Raw genomic sequence first — 16,351 nt, 5'->3', positions numbered from 1 at the left:
CAGCTTTTTTAGGTACAAATATTCTCCAGTGTTCAGACGCAATAGATTTATAGAATAAGATATCTTCATTCATTCTAAAATGTCCTCTGATTTCGAACTTAGGAACTTTCGAACTTGCAGGATATCTGCTTAAGGCATCAGCCACAATATTGGTAGAACCTTGAATATGTTCAACAGTAAAATCAAAACTTTGAAGTTTTAATGCCCAGCGGTTTAGTCTTGGGTTTAAACTTCTAGCCGACTGCAGCCATGAAAGTGACTGATGGCTACAATGAATAACAAATGTTCTTCCACTAAGATAAACACTAAACTTTTCTACTGAAAAGAGGATAGCAAGACATTCAATCTCATGAGTTGAATAAGTTAATTCTGTACCACGCAATACTCTACTAACATATTATATTACTAACGTTTCATCTTCATCTGATAACTGCCATAAAACTCCTCCAATTCCAACTTTGCTTCCATCAGTGTTAAGATGGAAAATTTTACTAAAATCCGGTTGAGCTAATACATCAGGAGATGTAACTAGCTGTTTCAAATCATTAAAAGCTTGGTGATGATTCTCCTTCCAGTCCCACTTGTTATTTGATTTTAGTAAATCATACAAAGGAGCAGCTATCATTGCAAATTTGTGAACAAATTTTCTCCTCCAATTTACTATTCCTAAAAATTTCCTTAGAGCCTTCTTGTTTTGAGGAACTGGAAAATCCATGATTGCTTGGTTCCTTTCAGGATCAATATGAATGGTTTCTCCAGAAATCACATGGCCTAGGAAATGTATTTCAGTTTGGAAGAACCTGCATTTCGATAATTTAATAGACACATTAGCTGTCTTCAGCGTTGATAAAACATAACGTAAATGTTCTAAGTGGTTTTGAATTGATGGAGAGAAAATTAAAATATCATCAATATAAACAATCAGGAAAGAATGTGTATGATTGCCAAATATTTTATGCATTCTATCAACGAACACACTCACGGCACTTTTGATTCCAAAAGGCAAAAAATGGAACTCCATCAAAATACCTCTATAAGAAAATGCCGTAAACTTAAACGACCTTGGTGTCAAAGGAATCTGAAAATAACCGCAACTAAGGTCAATAGATGTGAAGTATTTTGCTCCCTTCAATCTTTGTAGTAATTCCGAGATAGGCTCTACCTGTGTCATCGGAGAAATTACGTGTTGGTTTAATTTACGGAAGTCGACCACTGGTCTCCATAAACCTCCCGCCTTTGGGACTATGTGGAGTGGATTCCTATAGGGAGATGTGCTTTCTTGTATAACGCCCCACTGTTGCCATTTTTGTAACTCTCTTTCCATATCATCCCGTCTAGCATAAGGAACAGGGTAAGTGGGTGCTATTATTGGCACATCAGTATCCAATTGTATATCGTAAGCTTCCACATTTGCTTTTTTAGGTCTGTCAGAAAATAAAACTTGGTATTCGAGAAGAAGATGAAATAACTGATCCAAACAATCAGATGGAAGAGTATTGTTCATGTACGCTGCACGCCGAATATCTTCCTCCGAAGCGATGTCAGATGTTCCTTCAATTTGTTAAGTGGTTGAAATTGGTAATTTGCAAGAACGTACTATTCCCTTCATTGACGGAAGACTTTCTTCAGATTGCCCTAAAAACGGAGTAATTATTTTCTGACCTAATGAATTCGAAAGCATGACGGTTGCGTTGCTGTAATTTATAATCGCCTTATATTTCCACAAAAACGGCGAACCCAAAATTAAATCAGCATGTAACTGTTTGACAATATACAGTCCCATGTGGAAAAACTCATTTGCTATTTGAACTGTTACATATTTGAAACCCATTACCTTTATACGTTGATTTCCTGCAAAGCAAGCCAATTGTATTCCTTCTAATTGTTCCAATTTTGCTCCTGGTATAATTGAACTTAGAATTGTCCAGATTTTATAATCTAATAGATTACACTGACTTCCAGTATCAATTAAACAATTTAAAGACAGATCCGCAATTTTACCTTGTATTTCTGGATTCTCAATTTTTGGTATTGGAGTACCGTTTTCTGACATAATCCACTCTGGTTCAGAATCGTACCATTCTAATAAAAATGCTACAGATAAAACTTTATCTCTGGTAACGCCTAAAGATTTAATTTTATTATAATCCTTCAGACATTCCTTAACATGTACTAAATAAGGGTTATTAACTCTACCATCCAGCTCCTTTGCATTTATTTGTGGCAAGGTAAATCGGAGCATATCAGCCTGCCTTAGTTGTTTAAGTAGTTAGAAGAATGTGCACTTGTGGTAGTAGTAGCAGTCGGAGTTAGGTGTTCCATATTTGCAGAATTACGCTGCAAGTTGGTGCTGCCTACTGTAACACTATTTTCCTGTGAACTATGAGATGCATTACCATACTCTATTGGTTGTTCATTGTAATTTCCAGTTCTACTATATCTTCTGTTATCAGATGTTGGGGTATTGCCAAGTCTGAAATTCGAATTATTTACGTTATTATTAATTCTTTCAGACCTTACAAACTGCCTTCTTGAGGGATTGCGTTCAAATCTTCTGGGAGATGGGCGATGATTTACATTGATTCCTGCATTTTCGGTCTGTGTTGTAGAATCATAAGAATTCCGCTCCACATTTACTTGCCTGACGAAGTATTTTGGTCTGTCGAAACTTATCTTCTTATTAGCCTTGTCATCAGAATCTGTATTATCACCGGGCAAAGATAAACTTTTATTCTTTTCGCTCGAATACAAATCAATAGTCCTTAATTTCTGCGTCAGTTGCTTAAGATCTGTAATGTTATGGCAGCCCACATTCTTTGAAATTGACTCAGGTAGCTGTTTCAAAATCATCCGTATTACTTCAACTTTGTTTGGAGTTTCCACAAGGTTACAATAAGCAGAGTACGTTTTTAAAGCGTATGCTTCCAATGACAAACCTGAAGCTGGGTTGTATTTTCTTGATCGTAACAATGTCAACTGACTTTCTAATAACTCATTAGATGCAAACTGATCAAGAAATTTATGTACAAAGTCCTCATAAGAAATGAAACTCTTGTTTTCACTGTTGAACCAGTAAGCGCCTACATTATAAAAACACATACGAATTATACATAATTTATACTTGGGAGGAACACCAATTATGTTTAACATTGTAGTTAGTTGTTCGCTAAATTCTCTAGCAGACTGTTTTGAAACATCTCCTCCAAAACGTGGCAATTGACTGAGTTCACTAACTCGTGAAAATCTATTAGAGCATGTATCAGACTGATTATAAGAATTCCATGTAGAATCATTATTCAGTCACATCGGGTTATAAGTACAGTTTGTTCTAGTACAAGGACTATGATTTACATTTAAGTCATCAGGAAACTGACCATGGATTAAGGAATGACATGTACTTTGACATTGGCAACCACATACTGAATTTTCAAGACCTGTGAAATTGTCTTTATTATCACAAGCAACATAAGTTCTAGAAGGTATGGAATTTCTGTTAGGTGTAGAACAAATTTGCTTTGATGTGTCTGTAGCACATAAAGAACTAGGTGCATTATTTTCAGTATCACAAGTATGTACGTGCTTATTATCATACAGTAAAGAGTTGTTCAACGAAGAAAGACATGAATTGTTATTTAGTGAACATGTACATTGGATTTTGTCAACAGTAGGATTGCTATTACTAAATTCAGTATTATCTAAAACACAATGCCGCAAAGCATATGTATTCTTGCCTTGTGAAGTGGAAGCTTTAGCAAATTTATTTCTACTTTTATTGTGAGCAGATTTGCCCTTGCACAATTTGGTTACATTTTCCTTTACAGAATTCACTTCAACATCAGATGTATCATAGCCAGAAGAACCTGTATGAAATGTTTCGCATTTATTGTGTTCACTAAAAACAACGTGCTTTATTTTAGAATTTAATCTTGTATCAGTTTGGCATGCTATGTGCCTACGTTCATTAATAAGTGCATCAACATTACTTAGTTCTTTATCTGGTTGTAGAACGTCTCTAACCATACTAGTACAAATAACATCGCTTTGCTCTAAGTTAATGCATTTCTCATTTAAATCCTTAAGCATAGAATCAAATTCTTGCAACTTTACCTGCGTAGTATTCATATTTGTTTGTAGTGTACTTATAGAAGTTTGATGTTGGCACAACTGGTTTGATACGTATTGTTTTAACTCATCATCATGATGGTCTAGTTTTGATTCAAGATCACTGACTTTCGAATTTAATAATGTTACTTCATCATTTATACGTTCATTTAGTAACCTATTAGCTGATTGACAAGAATCAGAAACCTGCTGCAACTTATTTTCTACATGTTGGAGTCCTTCGTTCAGTTTTTCAGTACTTTGCTGCAACCTAACCAATTTTGTACCCCAAACTTCACAGTTTGTTTGTAAACTTTCGCGCAGCGTTTCAGCGTTCTGATCAAGTCTATCTTGTAACCTATTCTCCAAAGCTTCAGTGTTCTGAAGTAACCTATTCTCCAGCGTTTCGGTATTCTGGATCAACTTCTCTTGCAACCTATTCCCCAGAGCTTCAGTATTCTGAAGTAACCTATTTTCCAGAGCTTCAGTGTTCTGAAGTAACCTATTCTCCAGAGCTTCAGTATTCTGAAGTAACCTATTTTCCAGAGTTTCGGTATTCTGGAGCAACTTCTCTTGCAACCTATTCTCCAGAGCTTCAGTATTCTGAAGTAACCTATTTTCCAGAGCTTCAGTGTTCTGAAGTAACCTATTCTCCAGCGTTTCGGTATTCTGGAGCAACTTGTCTTGCAACCTATTCTCATGTTGGGCCAAACTCAAGTGAAAAGCAGATAAAATTTGGTCAATATTGGGATTTACTGTATCCAAGTATGATTTTAGAGTGAATGGATTGAATTCTGGCTTGCATGCCTTACAGTAATAGTCTTCTTTCATAGAGCTGAATATTACCCAGTGAATAACTGTAAGACCCCTACAATTTACGTGTTCCCATTTCTTGCATGATGTGCATTCAATCATGCGAGTGTCAGAAAATCTGTCCTTACAACACAGTAAATTCTCCATTTGCTTACCAGAATTGTCCTCTTCGTTGCTTACTTCAGCAACATCACTGAGATCCGGTTGAAGGCACACACTACTTCGAAGCACGTAAGGCACTTCTCTTTTCTTCATTGTAGCATTATCAGTTCAGTTCTTATCAACTTACAATTTTCGAATCCTGGCTCTAGGTCGCCAATTTATTGCAACTGTCCCCGGTGTGGAGCAGTTTGTTGCAATATTTTAAATAAAATTAACTTTTCAAATGTTACTTAACAAAATTAGTATATTAACCAATTTCTACAGTCACTATAGTAACGAATAACAAACAAAATAACATCAAAATTGAACAGAGTAGCACAACAGAATTTTCTTCATTCTTTTCAGATTATGCTCACAACTAAATAACAAAATATAATTGAAAAATGTCTTTGAATTAAAGAACTGTTGCACTTGGCAGTCACTTTTAGGTGACCGTGCACTATGCATTTGATTGATTAGAAAATATGGCATCACATGAGCTAGAAATTTTCTTCATCATATTTCAGAGATCGAAAATATAGGAAAAAGGATGAAGATAGGAAAAAAATACCGAAATATGTTGTTTTATGTAAAGTAAATAAGCAAATATATAAAATCGTGGCAAATATGTAAGAATATGTAACAAAAAATTATACAAAATCATGTCAGTTACATAATTCGTTGACATTTTCCTGATCAACGTGTGTATCTAGAAAGGAACAGAATATGTAATTACATACAAATCCGGACTCTATTCATCATACATCCTCATCGTGGCAATTAGCCCAAGGGGGTAGTAATGCAACGTGAAAATAGCCGAAATAGCACGGAAGTGGGAACGGGTTGCCGCGAATAACCAAAAAGATGGGAAAGCGTGGTAAAATAATTTTTAAAAAACTACGCCGATAACCCAGAATGTGTCGGTGCATGCAAATATGTTGGTTTCAGTAACGCACTACAGTGCACGAACTTGCTATGCACTTTTGGCGCTTCAAAATGCACAGGGAAATGCATCAAAAGGGACTTCTTGTTAGCTGTCCCGTGCGATGCACTAAAAATGCATGAATATTGCACGTTTAACTGCATCAATTGAAGCACCGAAAATGCATCAGCCTTTCGAGTTCTGTGCGACAAGAGAAACAGCGGACCAGAGCTGATTCGTAAAGGAAAACCGGGGCAACTGAACGCATAGAACCCAGCCTTGGCTCAGCCGTTGCGGGCGGGCCCTTGAACGAGCATAGACCGCCGATCCGCCGGGAGTGTTGGACGGGGCTTGTTGACTGTTAGTTGCAGCCTGGTGCTTGCTCGTCGCACTGGTTGCTTGGACGGTGATTTTTAGTCGAGTGCGGTGCCCGCGCTGAGCTTTTGCGGTCCGGTGTTAAGTCATAAATCGCGAGAACGTAGACAGATTTATTTTTTTTTACCTCCAAGTGGCGGGTTTTTGGTGTTCTGTGCACGATAGTGGAGAAAACGCACTAAATATAGAAAAGAAAAATTTGGAAGGAAAGAAAAAACTGTTGGAGACTAGAAAATCAGGATGGGAAATCGTGTTCGGTTGGTCCTGTTTTTGCAAATGGTCATCCTTGCCGGTGAGTGTTTTGAAGCGATGTTGTTTTGTTTTCAGTGCAAATATTACATTCTCTCCCCCATTTTTTTCCAAAATTGAGTGAAACGTGTTATTTGACAACTCGAATTAGTAACAAATTTTCGTTCTAGGTCATCCAAAGATTTTCATTACTAAAAATAAAAAATAAAATAAAAATACATCTTCTTCTTGCGTGCAGTCTCTACACAGAGCGATTTGCGGACGAACCCGAAAAAGCCAATTCGAATTTCAGTGGCCCAATTTTAAAGCAGCCTTCCCTTTCGTTCCCGTTAAATTGACTTTTCTCAGTTGTGATGGTTAGACAGCTTGGCGCCCGAAGTTTCATCACCAAATTTCCGGCTTTCAACAAAGAGGTTCGGATAAAACAGTGGCGTGGATCCTTTCTTCAGCCTAATTCAAATTCTAATTGACGAGAGGGAGGGAGGGGGAGAAAGTTCCTTCGCTTCGTTTTGGAAATGAGATAATAAAAGGAGAAGTCGAGGATGGAAGAGAACAGCTGAGTAATGAGGGGAAAGAAGCGGAAATGTTCGTTTGCTCTGCGAAGGGAAATAAGTGGAAGTGCGATGTGTACCCGTGAGCAGTGACGTGTCCGGAAATTTTGTGGGTGGGTGTGATTCTTTTTGTGTTGTGTCATTGCTGTATTTTCCCATTTGTATGTATCCAGCGTTGATTGTTTTTAATCAGGAGGGTGTGTACCCCCTATCCCCTGCCGGGCACGCCACTGTTCAACAGAGACACATTAAATAATGCGGTTGACATTTGCCTCGTCCGGGTATCGAACCCGGATCCCACCCATAGACCAGTATGTTACCTTGATCTACATCCATATTATTTTAAGATGTAACCATTTAACGTATATGCCGGTGACACACATGTACGTCATTGTAAAATTCACATGAAAATGGCAAATTTATTTTATGAAAATCAATGCATTTTATGCTTTTGTAAGCAAAATTACATATCAGCGGCCCCTGACAAATATGCATTTTTTTAGGTGGCAGCGGACGTGTTGAAATGGTTGAATGTAATATGACTAGATGCAAAGGTAGCTTCAGCACTGAATCTATAGCTCGGAGTCCGAAACAATGCAATGTTTCCTTATCCAGAATCAAACCCTGGATCCTTTGATTGCAAAGCCACAATGTTTAATAATTATTATATCGGGAAGCCCAACCTGCCTTAAGATATATATATATATTAATATAATATTACAACAAAAATACTATGAACCTCATTCTTGTATTCAATGCCCTTTTTTCATATTTTCATATGATTAGGTTAAGTGTAACCTTTCTAGACTATACGCCCACTATAAAATAAACTTGTCAGTTAGGTGCTTTCGTATACTATGACTGTTCATACCATACAATACCTTCGTGCCTAGATATGTGACTTACAAACCTGATATCTAAGTTAATCTCCACAACTGCCGCTTTTACGAATCAGCTATATCCGTGAAGACTCTCCATTCCCTTGTTCGAATCTCTCGCAAGTACAACTTAAGTTCTACACAGTTGCAGCACGTTAAAGGATATATATTTCGTTCGAATGGAAAAACTCAAATATGTTTTAATATTAATACTGCGACCATAATATAACAGAACTAATCAGACTTGCGATAAGAGATATTATTAGAAGCATGTTTCGCAATTAGATAAAATTTCAGATCAAATTGTTCTATTGTACCTAACGCTGAGAACACCGTTGATGTCAAATTCCTAATGTAATTAACATTGTATAAGATCTAATCCGTTTTAGAAGCAGTGTTTTATTGTTGAATAGGACTTATATAAAAATAAAATTGGTAATATTACCATTACTTCGATTTTATTTTGAAAAAGACTGGTTGATTTTTTTAAAAATATTCGTGCAATACAAGTTTTTGATTATAGTAATATATAAGAGCTCTTTTCTTGTAACTTAGGAGTTTCTCGTTCGATTCCCGCCAGTTATAATGATAAGGATCTCACTAAATACTCTAGATCCCGTATAGCCTATGTGTGAATGTGGACTTTACCATTAATTAAATATTCAACAAGGAAATGCAAGTAAATGAAAAAATATGCAAGGGTTAGTTAATTGATGAATGCTGATATCATTCGCTAACATAACCCTACTCATTTTTCTTTCAAGTGTGTACCGTGTAACGTTCTTGTGTGATCATTGTGGCGCAAATAGTACCTTACTGATTAATGGTGTAGCGAATCTCGTATGTCGCTCCGAAATGCAAGCGTCCCGGGTTCAAATCTCGGACAAATCTTGAATGGCAGTGATTACCTTCCTCATTTTATAATTTTGCGACTATAATTCAAACTGAAACGTACGTACAAGTGCGTAGTGTAACGTCCTGAAGAATTAGTATGTTGTTATGGGTTCGAGTCCCTGGCTTTCGCCGTGGCGATCATCGTTGGGAATGTGGGATTGCCGTTTCCTTGTAAGTAAGGAGTTCCTTGTTCGATTCCCGCCGGTTTCAATGCTGAGGATCTCACTTTGTACTCTTGGTCCAGTTTGAGTTTATTTATTTGGTTTAATTTTACTTCGCTTTTCTACCACTTCTGGCTAATCGTGAGGATGAGTTTGAGTGAACCCTTCACGTCGTAACCCGCTGTGCTAACCAATCCGCCACGGAGGTCAGCGCAATTTTGTTTCAAGCCCACTTTGTGCGCAGATAAGCTAATCAGGACCGAACGTACAGGTGCGGTCCGTACCACATCGGGTATCGAAACCGCGACCTCTAGATTACGAGACAGTGACGATGCCGGGGAGGCCCTGTGTTCACCTATAGCCTATCTGTGCTTATAGACTTCCAACAATTGGTAAATAAATTGCAAGAAGAACTAGTTCAATACTGCTGTTCACTTACACATTACACCACCCACAGCTACGATTCTCACACTTCCTGCAGCGATATCGCTAGAATTACAAAGGGCAAATCAAAACGAAGCACGTGACGCGTGTTGCAAGAGATACAAAGGGCCGAACGTGCCAAACTGTCAATGCCCGGGCGACAAATAGGGAACCGTGGACAATCGGCACGCGTCGGGTCGCCCGCCCCGGTGCATAACGACGCCTTCCCACTGCTGACCCGGTGTCCACCGCCCGCCAGAACGACTTCGATTCTGCAGTACTGTCCTACATTAGCACGCATCGAAAATGCACACCGGGGTTAAGTATTTTTGTTGCCGCTGATGCTTGTTTTGCGTGTTCGGGACAAATCAAAACATTTTCAGCGGCAAGCATCAATTTTAGAGGAGACTGAATGCTTTCCCTTTGGCGTCGCAAAGAAAATATCGCGACAGAGTACTATTATTTATAAGTGCTCCTAAAGGTTCCGTCGTTGCGGACACCTAATATTTTGAGTTAAAGTATGCATTTATTTTAGGACTGAGCCCACACCAGCGGAATCGGCATTGGAAAGTATCGTTCGCATTTTTAGTTACCGATACAGGTCGACAGTTTTTCAGCATTTAAGTCACAAACTGCAATTTTCTCTTGCTTTTCTTTTAAGACTGATACGCCTTGTTTATTTTTACAATATGTAATGTCTTATTTGTTTATTTGTAAGATGAATATGTCTTACTTGTTTGTGTTAATATTATTGTTAGTGTTATTAACTTTATACTTTCTGGTTTTATATGTTATTAAACGTGATGCCGGAAGCGGAAGTCATTTCCGGTTTATAGATATATCTGTTGTTGATTGGGTTGTCATGACAACGAAAAATGATAAGAAGACCGAATGTTAAGTGTGAAATGTAAAACGATGTGTATGTGAGTTGCAGAATAATTTACCAGAGAAAGGTTAGTTGGGTTTTGATTGTGTTTGTTGTTACAGTGATATTATAACGCTGTGATTAATCTTAATTAAGATGAAATGACAATAAACTTTATAAAGGTAAGGAATTATGTTTTAACTTCTTAAACTTCTTCTTCTTCATTATTTTTGGCTCACACCGCGTATTTTTACGATTTCTAGCCAAAGTTGCTGAGTTCAGGTCAGGTATGTTCCAAATTGTTGTTGAATATCTTTCACTTCCTTCGAGATACTATTGACTTATTGAGTGTTGTAGTCCGTTCTGTTCTTATGATACGAGTATAACGACTTAGTGAGGTCTTTCGGATTTAAATTATCGTCAGGGTCGTCATGGCTGTTTAGATTGTAAACCTATGTTTTCGAGCGAAAATATAAAGAATCAAAATGACTACTGCAGTACGAGGTTCAGATATTAATGTACACAAGGATATGGGAAATGGAACCTGTGCGTGTTGTACATTTTTATATAATTTCTTCAACATCACGTCCTGAGACGGCTGAGTGTTGTCTCAACATGCAGGAGAGTCTCATAACTCTACCGCGCACGGGGATTGGCCAACTACCGTGACGTCACAAAACTCAATGAATACATTTAAGAAAGTATAATTTCATATTGCGCATGTGTAATTATTCCAAACAGTGATGATCGAACATGTAATTGTTACAATTTTCAAGCACCGGTACCTGTAAGAATTATCTGCATCCGTTCAAACTAGTATCGGCTCAGCCCTAATTTATTCATATTAAAACTGTCCATTTCGATTGCATTTATTCTTACAACATGCATGGTTTAATTCTCTTTAGTTGTATAATACTAGCATAACGTTAATTTGTGATTTCATTAACTATGGTAAATTGCTGGAATTACTAGAATTTTTAACAGAGTTTTAAACATGTGAAAGTTTATATTACCCTTTATGTGTATTCTTAGAACGCTGCTACCACTTTTCGGAAAGTGGCATTGATAATTGAAATTTAAATAATATTTAATTGAATATTAATACTGAATAGCAATAAAAGATCTCCTACTATTTTGATTATACATTATGTATCAATCGTGAACATTGTATATGGTGAAGTAACATACAATTATTTCTTTCTGATGTTTGAATATCTGTATCGCCAAAGATCATTCTATCCCATGCATTTAATCTCCTTGATAACACACCCGGATAGCTGGGTGATTTTGGGCTACTATCAGGACATGACTCGATAGGTCTGTTACGTGAATATGTGTTTAGAAATTCCCATAGCACTTCCAGAACAATGTTTATGCAGTTTGCTTGCTAGTATTATTACACTTCACATATCTAGACGATAGTGAATATTATCCACTTAAAGATGTGCCATCTCGTTGGACCGACAGGCTGTGTGATCCATTCGAGTCTAGGGTTCAGTACGGATCTACCTTTTATCAGTTTCATCTGAACATCGTTCATTTTCATAGTTACTAGTGGCTCAAAGAGGCAGAAATAATCAAAATACCACATGGAGATTGTTACGTTCCTACCACTGCGGGGTGTGAGGGACTCGACACTATATCTTAACAGACACACGCAGTGATAAGAACTGAGTTAATTACCCACAGCTCCTGCAATCAGCAACATGAGGACGCTATCAGTCCACACTGGAACCATCCCAGTTGAGAAGAAGGAAAACTCCAACTATAGGATATGAGTTTAGCTAGTTTTTACTCATCCAAGTTCATTTACAAACAAACGAAAACTAGGAGTACGAGACTGAAAAATCGGGTCCTTTCGGATTTTAGAAACGCGATTACTGTTTCGATTTCTTTGATATCCGACTGAGATAGTTCAAGTGAAGTTTGCTCAGTTTAGCGGGGCGCGAGTGACTCAACCACAACACTAGGCCTGGTAACAGACCCATTCAAGAGCGGATATCAAGAAACCACTCTCTTTTTCCGTGAATTGTCGTCGTATTTATACCCGATTTCTGTATTCTCGAACCCCTGACTAGTAGGTTATAAAGACAAAATATTTCTTCATTTACATTATTATGTGTAATATTTACAAAAGTTGAATTTGATAAATCATTCAAAAGGTTTCTATACTCTTTTACTGTTAACAAATACTTACACATTTATATCAAATATTTGTACATTGATAAATATAAGATTTACAACTTCCGCCATTAATTTATTACATCAACTTCTCTTGAAATTCGATATGAGTTCATTCATATACGTCATAATGTTTCATTTACCAGAACCATCATCTCTTCTCTTTTTTTTCATAACATCTCCTTTAATTTACAATCTTTAAATTTTAACCTTATACATTTTCTATTTCTTTCTTTATACTGTTGTACTAAATTTATCAAGATACGCAGAGCGTAACAAGATACTTTTTGAATCATCAGCAAAGAACAGATTTAAATTTTCATAATTTGGACTATGTAAGCCTTTGGTGTAGGAAATGTTTTGGAAGAATTTGCCTGTCGTGAGCTTTTAGGTAAAAAAAATTGTTTTAAGTCCACTTTATGCTCATATAGGCTAATCGGGACAGTTAGGGTTGCCAGACGTTCTCTTTATACACGGCACCCTGTGTACTGCAATCTCTTTTTATGCCGTGTGAAAATTTATATTGTATCCTATTTTAATATAATATACCGGTACAGTATGACGTGTTAGAATATATAAAACATGTGACTGTTGTGTGTTAGTGCATGGTGTTGATTTTTTCAATCACATTCAGTGTGTCCTATGTTGGAAGCGGGGAAATATGAGAAATATTCAGGAAGGTGCATCAAATAAATTGATGCGTTAAAATACAGCTCGACATAGAAATAAATATTAACTTGAATCATATGATGCAGTTTGGCGTTACCTTTACAAGCAATACACAATAATGCATCAAATTGTAAACATGGTTCTTGGCAAAGATACAATAGCACACTTTAGTGTATTAATCAATGCGTTTTTTATGGTTTTAGTTTTCTGCGTGTAGACAGTTTAAATGAGGATCTGAAGCAGAGTGCGGTGTGCATCAACCGGGGATCGAACACGCGACCAATTGAGCAGAAACTTTAGTCTATCCCATCGTAACTAAGGGGTTTCAAATTCAATTCCCCGTGGTGACACTTCTGAGTGGTTCGGATCCCAGTTCCAAATGGACCCTGTGCACAATGCCTGTTAGAAACAAGTTCCTGCCAACCTTTTCCGAACTCTCTAATGGCAGAAATTGCGATACGCTGTGACAAATTAGAATTACAGGCTCCTGCTTCAAGTTATCGAACGAGTATTCCAATCGCTACTCATCAATGTACTCTATCTCCATGTCGTTACGGGAACTGCTAGTAAACCTCACACACTCTGCAATTCTAAACTGGGCCGTAATTTTCATCAATGTTTTGCCTCACCACGTGTATATTTTTTTCCTCTGTCTTTTCTCCCTCCACATGAACTCATTTCTGTAATTATTAATGGTTGGTTGTTGCTGCTTGTTATACCCCGTTGCTAACTGACGTGTTACGTGCAAATTTCGTTTTGAATTTAACCGCGGAGCCACGTTCCATGTGCAGCATTTCTTCTCTTTCTTTTCTCACCATACACTGAACTCAGTTTTGTGCAAATTAAATGGGTAGCATTCAATTATTATCCATCAATATCCAGCGTGTGGCTGCTTTAATTTTTATTCGCAAGAATATGAAACAGACTTGTCAGCAATTGTTCAGCTGAATCGTTTCATATAAATTAAAATGATTTCAATATTGTATACAATTGAGTTTTGGGTTTGAACATGTGCTTTGTTTTACTCAAGCGTTTTGAATTAAGCGCACGGCTATCAAATTATGCGGATGGCTTAAGTTCGCGCTATTGCCACGTCGGAGCACAACCCCGTGAGTTTGCAGTGAAAAGTGAAAATGCAGACAGTAGCTTTACATTCATTCATCTTGTTTTTATGAGCCGAAGTTTAGGTAGAAGATTCTCTACACTTTAGAAAGTTCTTTTTAAGAGAACTTCTTTATCTGTACTTTCGCTGCCCCTTCCACATCTGCGTCAAAGATCAACAGTTCCCAATTTTTGGGAACGAAGGGGAGTTTTATTGCTTCGGGCATGGGTTGAATGTACTGTAGGCACTAAGATTGAATATTGTGTATACTTTTTTGTATGGTATAAACATCTGTATCATCAAAAGTAGTATGGAGTGTGTAGTAAGCGTTGATGTCAGTAGAAGTCAATTAACGCTTCAAGTGATGTTTTAGAAGATATAGAATAAACTAGTATTTGCATGATATTTCTAAATTTTATGTTTTGCATTGACTTGATGACCCCCTCACACACACACACACGTAATTTACCTTCATTTAATACTGTTAAACTTTCGAAAATGGACTTAGTGTACAACGACGTCACCCTGGTTGACGTTGCCACACAGTGCACGGGAAGCAACGACTTTTGTCCCGCTCTGGCGTTGCTTTTCCCACATGTAGTACCTTTTCTTTATGGCTATGCGTTTAGACAGTGGAATCAGAATTTCAATGAAAAAAAAACTTTTAGTTTTGTTTATGCACAGATAGGCTCATCGGGACTTGACCTAGAGTTTGAAGTGTGATCCGAACCACTATGTTCATCCATCGGGTATCGAAACCAGGGACCCCTTGATTACAAGGCGACGACGTTACTACTACGCCATCTGGGAGGCTCAATATTGTGTACAATGAAATTAATAAGGTGCATAAAATACGTAGTTAGTACTATGTATTAGTACTAAATATTCACAAAAAATTTTCCTGATGGTGTAGTGGTAACGTCGTTTTGTGTGTGTATGTGTGTTTTTCACTTTTATTCTATTGTTTAGATATTACAAGAATTACCTACGAGAAATTTCAACGAATGGCCATAATCAGGGGCGCCGACTTGTCAGAATTATTGGGGGGCTCTGATCACTGAAATAAATTAATGAATGACTCACTCTTTTCCTTTATTAAGTTTTGGCCTCAGTGTTCAGAATTTCATAAAAGCCCATGAATTCCTCAAAAATATCATTTTTTTTATTCACAGTTCGAATGCAGAATATTAATTGTCCAGGGATGGATATATCACAAGTTTCGTCAACCAAAATAGCAAAATATTCCCGACTTTTAATATCTGCTACCACGGAGAGCAGAACAGATCTCCCTAATATATCAATGATCTCGTTCTGAATGTCATGTGAGAGGCATTTGTAGCCTGATCGTCCCATCCACTACCCTAGTTCATGCACAGCGTCTTTTGAAACTCTTTTAGTAAAAATTTTAACAATACTCATAATTACATACTTAGTATATAGTAATAAGTCATGTGTTTTGCTGTTTCTGGTCATAGGCCTCCCAAAGTTGATGGTTTAGTGGTCTACAAGAGAAGCAAAATAATACATTAGATCCTCTTAAGCAAAATTATTTGGGGGGCTCGAGCCCCCCTAAGTCCCATGGACTCGGCGCCTATGGCCATAATATGAAAGAACGTTGCAAACACCATATTTCTGTTGTACTCTTGTAACGCTCTTCGCCACCGATGGTCTGGGTTCGAGTCTAAGTCGTAGCATGGGTGTTTCTTTTTTAATTTCAGCAACCATCATTCATCCTCACACCGTCGCTATTTTCCAAGAGGTAGAACATGGAAATTGAATGAATTAACTAGAAACATTTCTTCACTGGCACTACCATGCCTAGTCAGGATTGCAAAACAGAACTTTGTGCGAGAAACAAGAACATACTAAATTCTGATTTTAAATGAATACTTTGCCACTTTCTTTCATCACATGTCTCATGTGACAAGACAGACAAATTCACATGTAATAACCCTTATTGAGTATAAATTATACTTTTCACCAGTTGATTCATTGATTTTGTATATTTTTACCTTGCTTTTCTACC

General features: G+C 37.3%; 1 protein-coding gene across 2 annotated transcripts in view; it reads left to right on the top strand.

Annotated features, from left to right (window-relative positions):
* The first annotated feature begins 6,352 nt into the window (after positions 1-6,352).
* Positions 6,353-16,351, top strand: part of klg (klingon) — a 473,422-nt gene continuing 463,423 nt past the window's right edge. For both annotated transcript variants that reach the window (XM_083111405.1, XM_083111404.1), the window contains exon 1: positions 6,353-6,644. In XM_083111405.1, coding sequence (XP_082967531.1) covers positions 6,593-6,644 — 52 coding nt within the window. In that variant the 5' untranslated portion in view covers positions 6,353-6,592. The remainder of the gene's footprint in view (positions 6,645-16,351) is intronic.

Source organism: Lepisma saccharinum, chromosome 25 (genome assembly GCF_977018435.1).
Source record: "Lepisma saccharinum chromosome 25, izLepSacc3.1, whole genome shotgun sequence".
Classification (NCBI taxonomy): Eukaryota; Metazoa; Arthropoda; class Insecta; order Zygentoma; family Lepismatidae; genus Lepisma; species Lepisma saccharinum.
The sequence above is the reverse complement of the archived record's forward strand: the minus strand, read 5'-3'. Positions and strand labels throughout refer to the sequence as shown.